This window comes from Amblyomma americanum, chromosome 1, assembly GCF_052857255.1.
Source record: "Amblyomma americanum isolate KBUSLIRL-KWMA chromosome 1, ASM5285725v1, whole genome shotgun sequence".
In the NCBI taxonomy this organism is placed as follows: domain Eukaryota; kingdom Metazoa; phylum Arthropoda; class Arachnida; order Ixodida; family Ixodidae; genus Amblyomma; species Amblyomma americanum.
In genome coordinates, this window is record NC_135497.1 from 183,199,483 (window position 1) to 183,216,603 (window position 17,121).

General features: G+C 41.2%; 2 protein-coding genes across 2 annotated transcripts in view; both read right to left on the reverse strand.

Moving 5' to 3' along the window:
• LOC144114324 (large neutral amino acids transporter small subunit 1-like) overlaps window positions 1-17,121 on the reverse strand; it is a 42,833-nt gene that overhangs the window by 10,584 nt on the left and 15,128 nt on the right. The window contains exons 4-10 of the mRNA XM_077647976.1: window positions 13,918-14,043; window positions 12,558-12,657; window positions 12,197-12,241; window positions 8,226-8,349; window positions 5,361-5,464; window positions 3,732-3,828; window positions 1,177-1,326 (exon numbers count right to left, since the gene is read on the reverse strand). Of these exons, the coding sequence (XP_077504102.1) occupies window positions 1,177-1,326; window positions 3,732-3,828; window positions 5,361-5,464; window positions 8,226-8,349; window positions 12,197-12,241; window positions 12,558-12,657; window positions 13,918-13,981 (684 nt within the window). The 5' untranslated portion in view covers window positions 13,982-14,043. The remainder of the gene's footprint in view (window positions 1-1,176; window positions 1,327-3,731; window positions 3,829-5,360; window positions 5,465-8,225; window positions 8,350-12,196; window positions 12,242-12,557; window positions 12,658-13,917; window positions 14,044-17,121) is intronic.
• Window positions 16,034-16,687, reverse strand: LOC144115088 (putative L-type amino acid transporter 1-like protein MLAS). Its single transcript, XM_077649243.1, has one exon. The coding sequence runs from the start codon at window positions 16,652-16,654 to the stop codon at window positions 16,034-16,036; it is 621 nt and encodes a 206-aa protein (XP_077505369.1). The 5' UTR covers window positions 16,655-16,687.

Below are 17,121 nucleotides of genomic sequence, written 5' to 3' on the forward strand. Positions count from 1 at the left end.
TTAGATAGTCGAAGTAAATCCGGAGCCCTCTATTTTGGCATGCATTAGAGTCTGGTTGCAGTGCAACATGTAAATATGCATTAATATTAAAGAAACAGTGTAGCAATGTGACCTTTGCTACAGAGTGCAAATTGGCTGAACAACTGAGAAAGCAATAGTGAAATAGCAAGTGATTCGGCATAAATAACCATCAATGGCAGTATATAGTACAAGGAATGTCCCTAAGGAACCGGAATATGAAAAAGAGGGTTTATTTTAGAGCTTATGGGGGTTTAACATCCCAAAGTGACTTCGGCTATGAGAGATGCCGTAGTGAAGGGCTCCGAAAATTTCGACTACCTGGGGTTCTTTAACGTGCACAGACAATCGCACAGTACACGGGACTCTAGAATTTCGCCTCTATCGAAATTCGACCGCCGCGGCCCGGATCGAACTCATGTCTTTCGTGTCAGCAGCCAAGCACCATAACCATTGAGCCACCGTGGAGGCTAATACAAAAAAAGAATAACTGCCTTTAACAACTTAAGTGCATGGTTACACACTAAGCTCAATGTGCAGTTGAGGGTCAGTTTTGTAACCACAGTGGCCAAATGATTTTTTTTTATATACGAGAAATTAGGACATCTCAATTATTCAAACCGCTTTATTGTTACCATGGTGTAGCCCAAGCTACACTACTACACAAAATTTCAGTCCCATTCAGAAGACAAATCATATACAAAACTGTGTATAACTGAGGCAAATATAGCATATGGCAGAAAATAATGAGAAATGAAAATGAATTGCTAGGTTTTGTAATGCCATCTAATATTTCACTGCCCATACTTAAAAAATGTAATTTTTTAAGACTTTGAGGCACCTGTGCAGTTACCGCCGATTACTTCCACCTCTGCCTCTTAAATGATCAACCACTCCTAGATCACTAGTAGATGGGATCATTCAGATACTGAAGGAACAAGCATTAAGCAGACTTGTTGCAAAGTAACCGAATAGGATTCTAACCTACATACAGCTTTTGAACCACTAAAACCTTTGTGTATAGCTCAACAGTTTAAATAAAACATTATAAAGCTGCACCATTCTGCACACTTCTGATAAAAATAGCCATAATTTAACAACAGTATGTGAACTGAACCCTCAGTACACCGAAAATTGTATTCAAAGGAATTTTCATACCTTAATTGGTCGTTTTGTATTAGGCTGCTTTATCCGAAGCCAGAGAAGCCCACCCACAGACAGCATGATGAACATGGCCTCACTAAAGGCAGTGTACGTGATGAGAGCAAACACATTAGTGTTTGTCAGGTACAGCAGGCTGAGAAGGCACTGAAAATGTGAGGGAAAAAAATGTAGATTCCTTATAAAGAGTGCAAATCAGTAATAGCTTCCTTGTAATTTTTTTTCCAAAATTCAAGATATACTGTTATTGAACATTATATAGTAAGCAGAGCAAAGCAACCAGTGCATGGAACTTTTTACACAAAAATTTCAACATTAGCAAGCAAAATCTCAAGCTGGAGTTGTTCACATACACTAACATATTCCAATTTCAATGGTACGATAACAAACATGGCTGAAACAATAAAAAAGTACAGCATAGACCTGCAATAGTTTCTGTTGAACCTTGTGCTTCTATACTGGGTTTCAAAAAGAGTGATGGTACCGTATTTACTCACGTATAACCCGCCCATGCGTGTGACCCGCACCCTTAACTTCGAACTCCACGAAAAAAAAAAGAAGAAACCTCGCGTACAACCCGTACGTTTACCTGAGAAAAAAAATGAGCACTACAAAGATACAACTGCACACTCAGTGATCATTTCGTTTTCAGAACATTTATTCAAACGACCACCACCACGTCACTGGTTAACCGGTTCTCAATCGTCGCAGCTCTCACTGCTGCCATCCAAGGCTTCATTGCCACTCTCAAAGACGTAACGTCCTCGGAACCCTTCAAGGCACTGATGGCATATCTTTTAAAACTTTTGTGCACCAAGTTGGCCAGTATCGCTTTCCACGCATCCACGATCCACTGGCACCGCAATGGAATATTGGGCCTTCGCACGCGTCCCGTCGGTGGGAGGCCGTAAAGGCCGTCGGCCATCCACTGGGCATACAGCCGCTTCACGTGTGCCTTGAACTGCTTATTCACGCACACGTGAAGTGGCCGTAGCATGGATGTCATGCCGCCAGGTATTATAACGAGGTCGGTGCCGGTCTCGGCAAGGCGAGCCTTCACCGCATCAGTGCAGTGGCCTCGGAAGGAATCCAGTATAAGCATCAAGCATCCAGTACGAGCAGCAGCTCTGTTGGCGATTTCTTCAGCAGTGGCTATAATCTTTAACTTCTCTTTCGCTGTGAAACACTGTTTCTGAGTCGCACTCATGACATCAAAACAAAGCAGGCAAACAGTGGAAACTGGGGTGTAGTACACAAAACAGGACCTGACACAAGGCTCAACAACGCTGGCTGAAGAAAACGTGGCCAATGGTGTGGGGAAGAATAAACAGACTATGAATGTGGATTTGGCTATGCCTTTCGTTTGACCCTCATCGGCTTGACAAGAGTCGATGACTATGGGGATGACGGACTACACGGGGGAGGCCGCCGTGCATTGCAGTGAACCCGACCCCACCCCCCAAAGCAAAAATTCATAGATAACCCACACCCCTACTTTTTAAACGCATTTTTTTTTTTCAAAGTTTGGTGCGGGTTGTACGCAAGTAAATACGGTATGTCACAGCTGGAAAAATTAGTTATGGCTAAAGCAGTACAGTTAAAACTTATCACTCGTAGCTTGAAGCCATTTTTTTTGTAACTCTTGTGACCAGTTCACCAGTACAGAAAAAGGAGTAAAGACACCTAATTTTTAGGTGTGTGCTTTCTTCTTTGTAATGATGCATAAGGCATTAGTATAGATGAATTACCATGTGGTATTTGCCTACAAACGCAAAATAATTTACAATCGAATTTTTCTCACATGCTGTTTCGGTTTCAACGACCAAACGGTGGCTGCATGCGACTTCAAAGTTGTGTTTGAGTCACGCGAGGCATGAAAAAATTGCGATATGATCGCCACATCATCAGTTTAATTCACTATGACGCTAAATCAAGCTTGCCTCAATAGCTGGAATGAAAACAAATGAAGAAGCAGTGATTAAACTGCAATTTTTAATGCCTCACATGACCTCAACGTAACTTCGACATCACAGAGCGGTTTAAACCGAAACAGCATGAGAGAAAAATTCGGTTACAAATTAATCGGCAGTCGGTGAATACCACATGGTGATCCACGTATAGTAATGTCTTATGGCATCCCTCTAAAGAAGAAAACATGCTACCAAAATGAGGTATCTATACTCCTTTATTACAAAGCAACAATAACACAGCAGTAATCAGGGCAAATGGCTAAAATAGCAAAAACAAATACAACCAGCAGTGAACACTATGACTTGTATTGGATATGCATACCAAAATCCATCATGAAAAAGATTCCAGTACAGGGCTTCAAATATATCAGTCATTTGAAACTGACCATTAGTATGCAAGCCTCAAGCAGGTTAGAATTGTGAGAGTTACAGTAGCCAGTACTTGTCAGGAACACATGAAAAGAACTCAGAATAAAGTTGTTGAGTATGCGAACATTATTATGCAGTGTTATTATATTTTGCAGTGTTGAAAACCTTAAGTGAAATCACTAGGAAGCATGCGACATCTAACTTTACACTTACCAAAAAGACTAGGCTGGGAGCTGGTGTAAAATGAGTCCTATTGATCATGGCGAGACAACTAGGCAGGTGTCCCTGTCTTGCGCCAACAAAAAATAGGCTGTAAGGAAGGAGTAAGCTACAGTCAGTCATACAAAAAGGAGAACAATAGCAATAGTACAGCAAATTCAATGCAAGATAACTTTTCGTAGAGAAAGTCATAACACTCCACTATCCCACACTATTCCTTTAAAATAGTTTGGTTTATGGTTTGGTTTATGGGGGTTTAACGTCACAAAGCGACTGAGGCTATGAGAGACGCCGTAGTGAAGGGCTCCGGAAATTTCGACCACCTGGAGTTCTTTAACATGCACCGACATCACACAGCACACGGGCCTCTAGAATTTCGCCTCCATCGAAATTCCACCGCCGCGGCCGAGATCGAACCCCCGTCTTTCGGGCCAGCAGCCGAGCGCCATAACCACTCAGCCACCGCGGCGGCTATTCATTTAAAATAAAAGGAAATGGAAACACCAGAGTTGTAGCATAGCTATAAGAAGAATGTTCCAATCATAGTAAAGCAAAGTAAATTAGTCCCAGTACCATAGTGAAAAGTCAGAAGGAATAAAAAGACACAATATAATATACGAGTTCACCATTGTGGCGAATGAAATAACTCTCATAATACCATACAAGCCTGCCTTCTGCAGCTCAATTATCACAAGTATCGGGTACAGCAAGGGTTTTTTTATTACCAGGTGACGAGCCATAACTAGGCTACAACAGCTGCCATATATCGCATGTTTGCAATTATAGTGCCAGAATAGTCTGTGCCTATGAAGCCTGCTTCTTTGTTGAGAGCCCTTACTGACTCCGCTAATAAGCGCTGCTTAAAGTTTCTTTATATAATGTACATGCCACAAATGTCCAAGAAAAAAAAAGCTTATGCATTAAACTTGCAAAGTTGCGTCAATAACCTTGGTAGTGTGGCAGTATAAGTCAACTGAGCGAATAACTCTGAAGCTAGCTGCACGCAAACACCGAAACCCACAAAGCTGCCAACCACATGTTGAAAACCCAGAAAACCAAAATTATTATGTTAAGGCACAAATCGCACGGCTTTGTGATGATATCACAGTCACCATACAAACATGCTAGGAAATTTTGTTGTCCAGATCCATAGTACAATGTGCATAAAAATAAATATTTAAACTTTAAATAAAATCCAAAGGCTCCTATCTGTTTTACTTTAAAAAAAAAGGTCCATATTGACAATCGGCCTGCATTTTTGTAGCATGCAGGGCATCAGCGCAAGAGAAAAAAAACAAAAAAGTAACATGCAGGACAATGGGGACTAACAACAGCTTTACAGACATGAACAATGTATATAAAGGCAATATAACGAAAAACAGAAAAGGCTTTAAAAAATGTCATTTTCTGTACCTAAGTTTTGTGAAATTCTTTTTGACTGTCAAAGAAAAATATATATGCTGCTGCTCATGTTAGTAAAACTGTTATTCAGCAACATCCTGTATTACTGCCACATGTGCAGCGTTCCTTTGAAGCTGATGTTTTTCACTATAAGTACCAAGCAGCTCAGTTTACACCCATCTTACATTTTTATAGCCTCTTTCCATACACAATTTCACCCACCGGGATGATGCGAAAATTCCACCATTGAGGCCGCCAAATGTAGACAGTGCCACAGAGACCGGCATGATCCACGACACCACACCAAGAACCTTTTCTTCAAATGTCTGCAATGCAAACAGTAGGTCCAATAATAAGAATAAACCTACAAAGTTGAAGTTAACGTATGTACAAGGCAAAACGTGATGCACTTATAGCTTTTCTTGTCACAACCATGCACTGGCTTATGTATAACCACATTGTTATGGAATATGCATTAAAAACAAGGTACCTTGACAGCTGCATTTTTTTACATATACTAATGATAATCCCATGAATCACATCTAAAAGGCATTCCACAAATACTTGTGGCAGTTATGAAAAGTGAATATGGTGAGAATTTTTGGAACAATTTTTTCGCACACATCTGCTCAACTCTTTGCATACCATGCTCACTGCCCATCATTGGCCCGTTAACAATGGATGCAAACGCCAATTTCAAATGCTTTCGCACGATTCCTGGACATGCTGATCCATCTGCCTTGAGGCTAGAAAACTACAGTTTCATTTCCTCTTTGTTCTGTCTTTTTTTGGCATAGCAGCACCTTTTGAACCACTTGAGAAACAGCAGTGTGGAAGTATTTAGCGAGGTTTTTTAACAGCGATTTGTTCTGAACGTATCTTTGCATGTATGTCCACGTACTTGACACAAACAGTCAGCAGATGTGAACTAACGCCGCAGTGAACCTAAGTCCAATATGCATTTTTATGCATCTTTTATTTCAGTGATTAGTGACGACAGAGCTAGTCATGTACATGACTTAGCGTCAATTAACATAGGATAATTGTGCATGGCCGTTAGGGCAACAGGAATGTCCACGTAACGAACGTTGCAAATAGCATTCTTCTTCGAAGTCAGTATAAATAAGAGTAATAAGAGCAATTTAGAGTGCGCTTCAGACGTACCTACGTAGTAGAGCTCGAGACAATTTCTACAACTATGCTGGTTTCAAGCTCCATGCACACCGCTGGCAGAAACTGATGAACTGATGAAAGTATGGCAGAAACTGATGAAGCGGGTTTTCTTGCCTCATTTGCATGTGTATTTATGCTGCAAAGGGCAGCTGCCCGCCCTTTACAGTTAGAGCTGTACTGCACAAATCTGAGCAAACAAAATCTGCAGTTCTAAAAAAAAAAAAGGCCGCCACCATCTGGAAGACGAAGTAACGAGTGTTAGCTTTATTGGCCACGCGTAAAAACGAAAGTCTTCCGCATCCAGTGGGGCCAGTGAAGAAAACCCTGAGCGGTTCGGAAAAGTTTCCACTTAGCGGAGCGATCGACGCCTAGTGCCATCTATCAGAGATTACGATGCACGTCTACCCTTTGTCAAGTTACACACCCTAAGTCCCAAACGGAATTTGCTGCGTTTGGGGCGGTCAAGGTGGGCCTAGAATTCGGCTTGCGGTGCGATATGGTAACGCTTTAATTAGTAATTGCATGTATACAATGTTTACCTAATTTTTAATTATGGTTTTATTTCTATACAAACACCCATAGGGTTTTATTTGCCTACCAAATTAGGTACGCAACTGCCCCCGGATGGGTGCCCCTTGTCGGAGAATATATAGCGGAACGAATGCATACATTATACATGGCGCTTCAAGTCTCAATGCAAGATGTGCTGTTTTCTAGTTGCTGCCACAGATGGCACTGTGATCTCAGTGTGATAGCGGACCCCACGAAATCTCTAAACAAGATGAGTAAGAGCTAACGCAATTAAAAGCATGAGCACTAAACCTAACGAAATCCCACTGGTTGTCTCTAGAGGGTTCTAAATATAGAGCATACTGATCTTGAGTCTATAGGCTTCACATAACCAGCCGCTCTCAAAAAATAAAACTTTCTTAACGAGTTCTTGCAAAGAAGTTTTCTGGATCTTTTTTGGTGGAGCACTAGCAGGCATATAACACCTCTTTTTGCTCCATTGTCTGCAGAACATCTGAAAATAGATTTCTTCTAGACATTACCATATACTTTTGTAGACGTTTGTTACACGTTGCGTAGCCCTTCCTGTGTTTTGTGGGAATGCAGTTATTTTTCCTACCTCGGGGGTAAGAGTAATATGTTTCTCTGAAAAATGCTTCCCCATGCATAAGGTAGCCAACTAGACATTATCCTGATTAACCTTCCTTTATGCCCTTTTCCTTTCTTCCATTTATTTTCATGTACAAGGATTTCTGCTGGTTTCTAAAAACTGCATATCACATTTTTTCCCTTCACAGCTGTTCCCTTCTTGCAAGATAGCTACTTAACACAACGAGCAGTACATAGCACACATGGTGAACTCTATTAATGCAATCAAATCACAAGTTCCCCCTTTTTTTCAGTAATGAAATTATTAGTAGCTATACCCAGCCATACCAAGCTCACAAAAAATAATCAACCAATATAGCACTCAATTCAATATGAATGTTCTACGGTATATGGAGCCACACAGATGCTTTGAAAATCCTAAGTACAAAGGATAATTTCAACGTAGCATCGAGGCTTGGTTTAATAAAATTCAACAGCACGAGAAACTGCATGCACTTAATGCTTATACTATACAGCAAATTTAAACAAAGCACTTCTTAGGAAAAGTTATTTGCAGGTAGTACTACATGCAGTGCGCATCAAATTTGAGCTACCATACTTTAATTCTAGCTCATGTGGCAGCCTTCTCACAATACAGTAATCAAGCACGCAATTATCAGCAGACATTTATAAGGAGTCAAAATATTTTTCAGAATATGTGCCATTTTTCATTAACTTAGCAAGTAAATGCAGGAGTAAGCTAAGAAATATGATGAACTTCACTTCAACAAGTTGCTTCGGATGAACTGCACTTACCACAGCCACTGCATTTGCCGACTGAACTTCGTCAGCAGTGAGGACCACAAAGTATGAAATATTGGCAAGAAGATAGATGATTGTCACCATGGGTAATGAAATGTAGATGGCAAATGGCAAGTTCCTGAAGAAAGAACACACATATAAGCATAGAACAAGGTATAGTCATGCAATAACAATAACAAGCTCTTCAAGTTCTAAGGCAGTACTTGAGCTAGAGGGGTACAACTGCCTTAAACCCTACAACTGACTTAAACCTTACAAATGCCTTAAACCCTACAAATGCCTTAAACCCTACAAATGCCTTAAACCCTACAAAAGCCTTAAACCTACAATTGCCCTAAACCTACAATTGCCTTAAACCTACAGTTGCCTTAAACCTACTTGCAAAGTTTCCACAAAAAGGAGGAGAGCGCAATAGAGTGAGCCCCGCTGAAAAGTTTAAGGGCTACACAACACTTGGCCTGCTAGATGATAGCCGAGTCATGATCAAGAAACAGTATCTTGGTACCCGGTGCTTTCCAGAGCACTCATGTAGCATAATTTGCCTAGCACTGAGATGTTGCTTTCAAAAGAGCACTAGCATGCATAACTGTAGCCACGTCTGTCCCAGAACTCTGAAGTGTACTATCCTCTTCATAAAATTTGTACACAATGTACTGATGTGAAGTCCACAAGTATCCACTGTTGTCACATATTCAGGTGTGCACCTTAGGGTAGCTGTCTCACGGACAGAATTATTTTGTAACTGAAATGCACTGAATTTAAACAGGAAGTCAAAGTTGCCACAAAAATAAAACAAAAGCACTTGAATAAGCAGCCATAGTGAGCAATATTTTGTAGATGTCATTGCTTAGTGCTAATATTCATGTTGTACCACACTAATTCTCTTTACAAACAAACTCAGGAATATAGCCACCAATTTCGCTCTTGGCAAGTATAGCATGTAACAAGTAACCCTGATGCAAGTAATACAATTTTCGTAAACAAATGTACTCCTTCCTAAAACCACCTAAAAACAGAAGTGAAGGAAGACCCCCCCCAACAGCCCTAATGTATAAAACAGCAACTGCTTACACAACACAACAGCATGAAAAAGTGTTAATGGAAGATACTGCCAGTGTATGTGACTGTGCGTCAAGTTGTGCTTACTTTACTTTTACTGTTTGCATATACCCAATGACATGAAAAGTAATATAAATATATTTTAACAGGCAACACCAATATTAAACTACTCTGCAAACTTCAAGAAAGGATGTCACTAGCATGTTCAATGAAGACGTACAATAACACAATGTTAGTTAACAAACATAAAAACAGAACTAAGGTGGAAATTTCTGAATAAATTATTTCGTGGCCTCATGCACTCAAGTGTATGTGCCTTATCTTGACATAACCTAAAAACTTGGGCAACGAAATTTCATTCATTAGTCTTGAAATATCAACACTAATGGTAATCGTGGATTTCTGACTTACAATAGCATGACAAAACTAGCAGCACATGCCAAGTACTGACGTGCAATGCTTGTGCACGCTTACCAAGAAAAAAAAGGCAAATGCCAACAACGAGGCACTATTTGGTAGTGTATGTGACACTATACCCAAGCTATCACTGCTGTGTCACTGCTGCTACGGGCGTACATTTCCACTAACTGAATGAACGATATGGATCCCAGCATGTTTCAATGACATTCCTCACATAAGGTTACATGTACAGACTGTACAAGTGTCACATATCCATTGCACTTAACAGCCTCTTCTAAAGAAGCAAACTGCAACAATTATAAAAAGATGCTCAACAGCATAATATTAATCAGACATCACTACCCATCTAAATATTCCGTATCTATGAGCGATACAAAAAAAACAAGATGACATGGCAAGAAAAGATCATCGCATCAAAGAATAAGTCATGATCTATTAGAGAGCATAACACACAAATAAAAATAAACACCTGAAGACAAGAGCATTTATAACTAATGCAAGGTTTCTTTATTTTTCTTTTATATTTGACTCCTTGCAGCAAAGTTTGATTTTTATGCAAGTCCTGCACATTTAGTTTTGATTGGCAAACACTCTGTGCATGTTTGTGGCATGGGCAGAGGCTGATTCCCGATTACTTTCATTTGCCCACAATGCATACTATTTTCACTATCGCCTAACCCTGTAACCACCGATCCCAATTTCTTTCAGATCTACAAGATACCTCTAAAACACTAATATGAGGCAACTTGATCAGCTTATTATAAAAATAAATTGGGATGTGATAACTACAAGAACCATGACATGCCTGATATTGCTCAAATGACAAGTGGCCCAGACATATGTGCACATGGATCAATTTCTCTGACTGCTGTGTAGCAGAAACAGCACAAGCTGTGCAACCTCCAAGGAAACAAAAACTATAGCATTTTTTACAATGCTAATCTACAGCACCCATACTATTTCCGATCACTGGTGCAATGTTGCTATCAACCTCACACATTCATCAGTTATGCATAACTGATCCAACCATCTACCTCATAATGCATAAACTTCAGGTGCTTCACAACCAATTGAATTTGAGATGTAAGAGCCCACATATCTAATATACATTGCATGAATATACTATATAAGAATGGATGTGCCATTCACAAACTATAAATCATAATTTGCATGCATGTCAGATTCTTTTGTTATTTTCTATAAAAATTATAAGAGAATATTTATCGGCTTAATACAGATCTTAAATAGCTGCATCAGGCCTTGTGTATCATGTCAGTTTTACTGTTTTTTTGGTTGCAAAGTCACCTATATCATACTAATCAGTCTTGTAGATCTGTTAGATTCATGAGAAACCCTGCTATACAATCTACAAACAGACTGATTAGAGTTGTGTAAAAAGGGAAAGCATCATATATTTATGCGTGGATAGCTGCTACTTTTGAGTTTAGTTTTGTTCAGAGAGAAATCATAATCTTCGGCTAACTGAGCATACTAGGAAAGCCTGAAAAATTGTACTGAATACCAAACATACAAACATCAACAAAATTAAGTTAAATAAATTTGGTAATCAACAGTTCTCTGCTAGCACTGATGGATACACCTTTCTCAAGCAGTCTATGAGCATGAGTGAAACTTTGCCAGAATTGGGTGAGAGCCCAGTTCTGCACACTGTTTCTCCTTCTCTGGTGAGCTCGGACTACAAAAAGATATGTGCTCGCAAAGGAGGCTCTGTGGCTTTGTTAGCCCCGTAATGTTGCTTCACGGTGCCATGAATGCTATATGCACCACGCAGAAATGTACTATATATATCACGATATCATGCATGCACTATCACTATCACGATTCAGGAAAAAGTTTATTGCAGTTCTCCGTCACGACCTCGTTGTATCGGATTGTTACTAATGGAGAGAGCATGCACATCCCTCATACACTAACACACTGCAGGCGATTGGTTTAAGAGACAGGGCCAAAATAAATTTTTTTCTGCAGACTTGTGTCCCATAATCTTTTGATCATGATAGAACAGTGAATGTTCTAGTAATGTTTTGGTATACATTGTTGTAGTGCTTAATTTTAACAGAAAACTATGTTAGGATGTTTTTTCATCGCTTGAAACAACCAAAAAATTATTTCAGAGCTACCTTGGTTACCACAGTAACACATTTACAGGCCAATACAGCTATTTGCAACCTAATGACCTAACTGCTCTTCCACCTGACATTCGTTAACCACAGTGTTCCACAAAATCTCCAGCATGTTCAGTAGCAGCATCTATATATTACATCAGTTAAACATTATTTGGATGGCTACATTGCAGTGCATGGTACCAAGCTTTTCTTTCGTTTTTTATAAAGAGGGCTGTGGATGTCCAAAGGATACACATAATACCTGCAAAGTATGCCTTCTAGACAGTCTGTAAATGATGGATGAGACTCACATAATGAAATAGAGTATACTCTTAGCTTGAACAAAAGAAACACACATACCTAAATGGATTCTTCAATTCCTCTGTCACAAAGTTCAGATAGTTCCTAGAATAATACGAGAACAATATTATAAAGCATTCAACACAAGTCTGCGCATCATAAACCAATATAGAAAAGCATGCTGCTATATATTAAGTAATCCAAATCTGAATACCAATAAACTTGAGCATTCTTCTAATGCTGACGTTTATGCAGAGTACTAGGTACAATTCCACCATTCACACATTTCTAAAGAATTTAATAGCATGGCAACACATATTCAATGTGCCTAGAAAGGGGTCGCTCAGGTTTGTTGCCGCAAACAAATAAGGATAAAGGAGCTACAGTTCTGCTAATAGGTAAAGTCACTTTTCCAGCTTACCATCCTGCATAAGGAAAAAGCCCTACATAAAATGACAAACAAATGAGTCCAGGATCCGTTGTTGTCCCTTCAAACATGTTACTGAGGTTTCCTGTGTTCCCTGCAACACACAACAGACAAGATTGCCAGCAAGGTCTCAAATGGGCCATGTGGTACGCAACTCAAAAGCAAAGAAATAAAAAATACAAGTCGCAATTAATGACACCTGTCATCTCAAAAGAACAGGGTACTTCAGCATGTGTAAAGACGAGAAAAAAAAGAAGACTTCTCTACAAGCTTTTCTAACAATAGTGTTTTGAGGCAGATGGAAAAAATAAAGTTCACGTGGTGCCAGCTTGTGTTTGCTGCTTTGATAAAAGGAATTCATCTTGCAAAGGATGACATTAGTAATTATGACCTCTCCTACTTGTGCTATCAGTGCCTGCCTTCCTCACTCTGTAGTATTGGCAATCACTTCATTCTTTGCCTTCCTTCAAGACTGCCATGCAACTCATAAAACTGCCCAAAACAGAGGCCGAAGCACACCTAACTTATTAGTTTGACTTTGAGCATAGCAAGGTGAAAACTATACGGCATTCACCTGTTTTTTAACATAAAACACTCTCTTAGGAATGGTTATCATGTGCAAGCAATCATATTTCAAACATACAATTAGTGAGGTCTTTTTTTCACACCACTTCAATTCCTTTATTTTTATGGACTGTCAGTGTACCTGATCAGCAGCATCACCCAAGCTGCACTTTATTCATGTAATGGCGTGTATAAAATATTGCTATTCCTATTTACTTAAGAACATCACATAAAAGAAGAGACTCCAGCATGGTAAGTATGGACGAGGAGGCTAATGCGGCGCTGCTACAGAAGCATATGGCGTGCGTGACGCAGCCACATATATATAGCGTCATTGTCACTTATGCCTGCACCCATACTGAAATTTTGTCTACATCCACAGAATATGCTTCCTTTTCGTGTCTTCCTTCTTATTAGTGCGTAAGCACTAATGTCCGATGGCTACCAACCTTGAGCACAATCGTCCGTTGCCTGTTCGCAACTGGTCTAGCGCAAGCGCTCTGTACTGCGGCACTGCCCGCTCATCGTCGTCTTCTACGTAGCACAAATCCGTGCTTTCACACTAATTCAAATGTAGTAAACATTCTCTGCAGTCTTTAGCCGCTTTCTTATCATACATTATCTTCACTCCGCCAGTTTCATCAGTTCGGGAGACTGAAATATTGCTCACCGACAACGCCAATGAGACAAAATCATGCTTCATTAGCCACCCCACAACAAAGTTTCGTTGATGAGAAGGCTGTAGAATGTGCTGCGACAGTGATTACGAGCGAGCAAAAAGCGAACCTACCTTGAGCAAGGTGCACAAAGCCCGCAATAACGATGATAACCAAAGCGATGACCTTGGCAAACATAAGAGAGTCTTGCACAAATGTTGCCCATTTGACGTTGTAGCAGTTGATGAACGTGAGCAAACCTAAAAGCAAAAAAAGGGTGGGGGAGAGAAAGCACAACATGAGCAAGCTCCACACATACACAAAAAAAAAACAGTGTGCATGCAGAGGGCATGAGAATGATTATGGACGACAAAATTACTGTTAATTATCATGATGCAAATGGGAAAATGAGTCATCTGTCAACAAACAAGAGGCGTTGAATGCCTTGCTCGCAGTACAGCGGAACGCATGACCGTATAGAAAGAGGAAGCCACAGTTTCACACTAATCATATAGCATAGAAGAAGATTATCAGCACACAGGCTCCGGATGGGAGTGCGGAGTTGGTGGCTCTGCTCACGAGACTCCATGCATCAAAATGCATGCACATAGACACATGCGAGCAGTGATCAATCCGCGTATTTGTCTCGCAAATAAGCTATTGCTCATTAGTCTGGTTGACAACAACTAAGACCAACCTAGAAAAAATTTACCTTCTGCAAAAGAAAGCTATACGTCACATTGCTAATCTTGATTACCTAAGCCACACACGGCAAGCTTTTGAAACATTCAGTGTGTTAAAAATTCAAAGTATGTATGAATTCCGAATATTGCTTTCATTTCATCTGTCGTCATCCTTTAGGTCTATGATAGAAGGCACTGCGCTACTGAAACAGAACGATCACACAGTTGATACTCGCAACACAGACACTTGGTTAGTTCCCCATTTTCGCACTGACTATAAGTTCCAAGCACTACAGCACAATCTTCCAGTAATTTTAAATAGATATAAAGACATAAATAACCCTACTAAGAAAGCATTGCGTGAATTATTTCTTCAAAAATAATTCGTTACGTATAATTCGCGCCCAAGTACAGCTGCTCCCTTGTATCTTATGTATATATGTTTTCTGTATTTCCCTATTGTAATTTATTGATGATTTTGTGCTTTCTGGCTGTCCTGTTTTTTGTGAAAACTGTAAGCTGACTATGTGTTCGTTTTTTTTGTGTGTGTATGTAAATGTTCTCAACAAAGTCTGCTTCTATGCCTTGTAACGGCTGCCTGGGCCTCGTCAAGCTGTATACCTACAGCTTTTAGTCCAGGCAGCCGCCAGAATTTTCTGGAAAATAAATGGAATTGAATTGAATTGAATTGAAGCTCAAAACGACTGCTCATTCCTCTTCCTTGAACAGGGGCGGTACGCACAGCACACACGCACTCTACACAGCCCCGCCGCGTTGACTCGGGGGTTAGGGCGCTTGACTGCCGAGCCCTAGGATGACTGCCGAGCCCTAGGGTTCGATTCCGGCTGCGGCGACCGCGTTTTGACATTAATGCCAAGCTCTCCACTACGGCGCACCAACAAAGCCCATCTATTTTCGAGACATTAAACCACATATACCATACATACCACACACGCGCTACACTAATTCGGTTTGCAGCTTTATGCAAGCACGTGCGCTGCACGCCTCGCATCATGAACAGAAACGTGTCCTTCATTGCAAGCATTTAGCGCAGCCTGCCTGCTGCGACGACACCTATGAACCCACCTCGCACGTCGCGTGCATTGCAAATAAACGCAGATTGTACAAGGTATAATCATCGAAGATTTCCAATATTAATAGCTGATAGAAAAACCTGAGATGCTTCCCATACTAAATGGCATAGTGAAAGCAGCGCAAAAAAAAAAAAATCACACGAGAGCTAGAGGACAGGACAGGGCTGTCATGTCCCAATAGCTTTCTCGTCCCTTTTTCACGCTACTGCCACCACGGAATAACCGCCCCCCCTTCACCCCAACTCGCTATTCTCGTTAAATGACTTGTTATTCGCTATAGCACTGACAGATGAACTGGGTCGGTATAGAAAGCTAACGAGATTCTAGCAGACCGACTCGCGACGTATTCCATCCTGACCCAAGAAATCCAAAAACAGAAAGGAAGTAATTTTGAATTCAGGCATCTCACGAAAGTCATTATCGGAGCACCATCAAAGTTCAACCGTCCGAATGGGACACAGTGGCTGTACAAACTAACGTTCTTGGACCAAGTCCTTGGTGTAAGAACGTTTTGGTAGAAACCTTAGTACCGCCGACTTAGAAACAAACACACAGCAAAAACGCCCTGAATCCTTACACAACACAAGGGCAGCGATGAGCATGACCGCCGATGAAGGCGGATGACAGTCCACATCATCGTAGAACGGTCGCAACACGTAATTAGCAAATGTGAGCGCCACAATGGCATTGCCAGCTGGCTTCACTATGACCAGCATGGTCCAGAGCTGAAGGAATGCGGGAAAAGGTCCGAATGCCGCCGAGATGTAGGCGTAGTCTCCTCCCGACTTTGGAATCATGGTGCCGAGTTCGGTGTAACACAGCGCGCCGATCAAGCAGGCCAGGCCCGTCAGCACCCACACGACCAAAGCCAAGCCGATGGATCCAGAGTAAAGGATAACGCCGGCGGGCGACACGAAGATTCCAGCTCCGACAATCGTACCGACAATCATTGAAACGCCATTGGAAAGGCCGAGCCTCTTCTTAAGCTCCATGGTAGATGTCCAAGTACGGTCTATCGGAAGCACATCTTGCTGGATAGAGGGGCCCTTTGGCAGAAGAGGCGATGTTTCGCTTTGGAAACCGTTCTCGGCCATTCTTCAAGCAAGCGGCACAGCGGGACGCAGAAATTTTGTACTACGACAAAACCCGACTTTTCTCGCAAGGAACTGGTACGAAGGCCGCAGCGATAAGGCTAAGCACACAGCACTGCAAGCGCCAGTGCCGGCCCTCTGGATATGACGGACCAACCACGCACATGGAATCGACAACGCCCAGGGATGCAGTTCTTTCTGCACAAAGATGATCTGCTTCTCTCGCTCTCTCCCTTCGTTTCCCCTTCCCCTCTTCAGTTTATCCCATCTGACTTACGCTCCATCAGCTTCGCTCGTGGTTAAGCCCAGGCAGTGAAGATTATAAGCGATAACGCCACTGTAGCGGAACGCCGGACGAACAAAATTATATCTCGGGGAACATAGTATCACAGACGCGACGCCAGAAAGGAAAAAGCGAACGCTCACCTGTTTCTCACTGACTGTCAGCTAACTTTGTTTTGTTTTTTAGA

What these genes read in the sequence shown, in the direction of transcription:
- LOC144115088 (XM_077649243.1), bottom strand. Translation starts at nt 16,654, where the DNA reads ATGGCCGAGAACGGTTTCCAAAGCGAAACATCGCCTCTTCTGCCAAAG.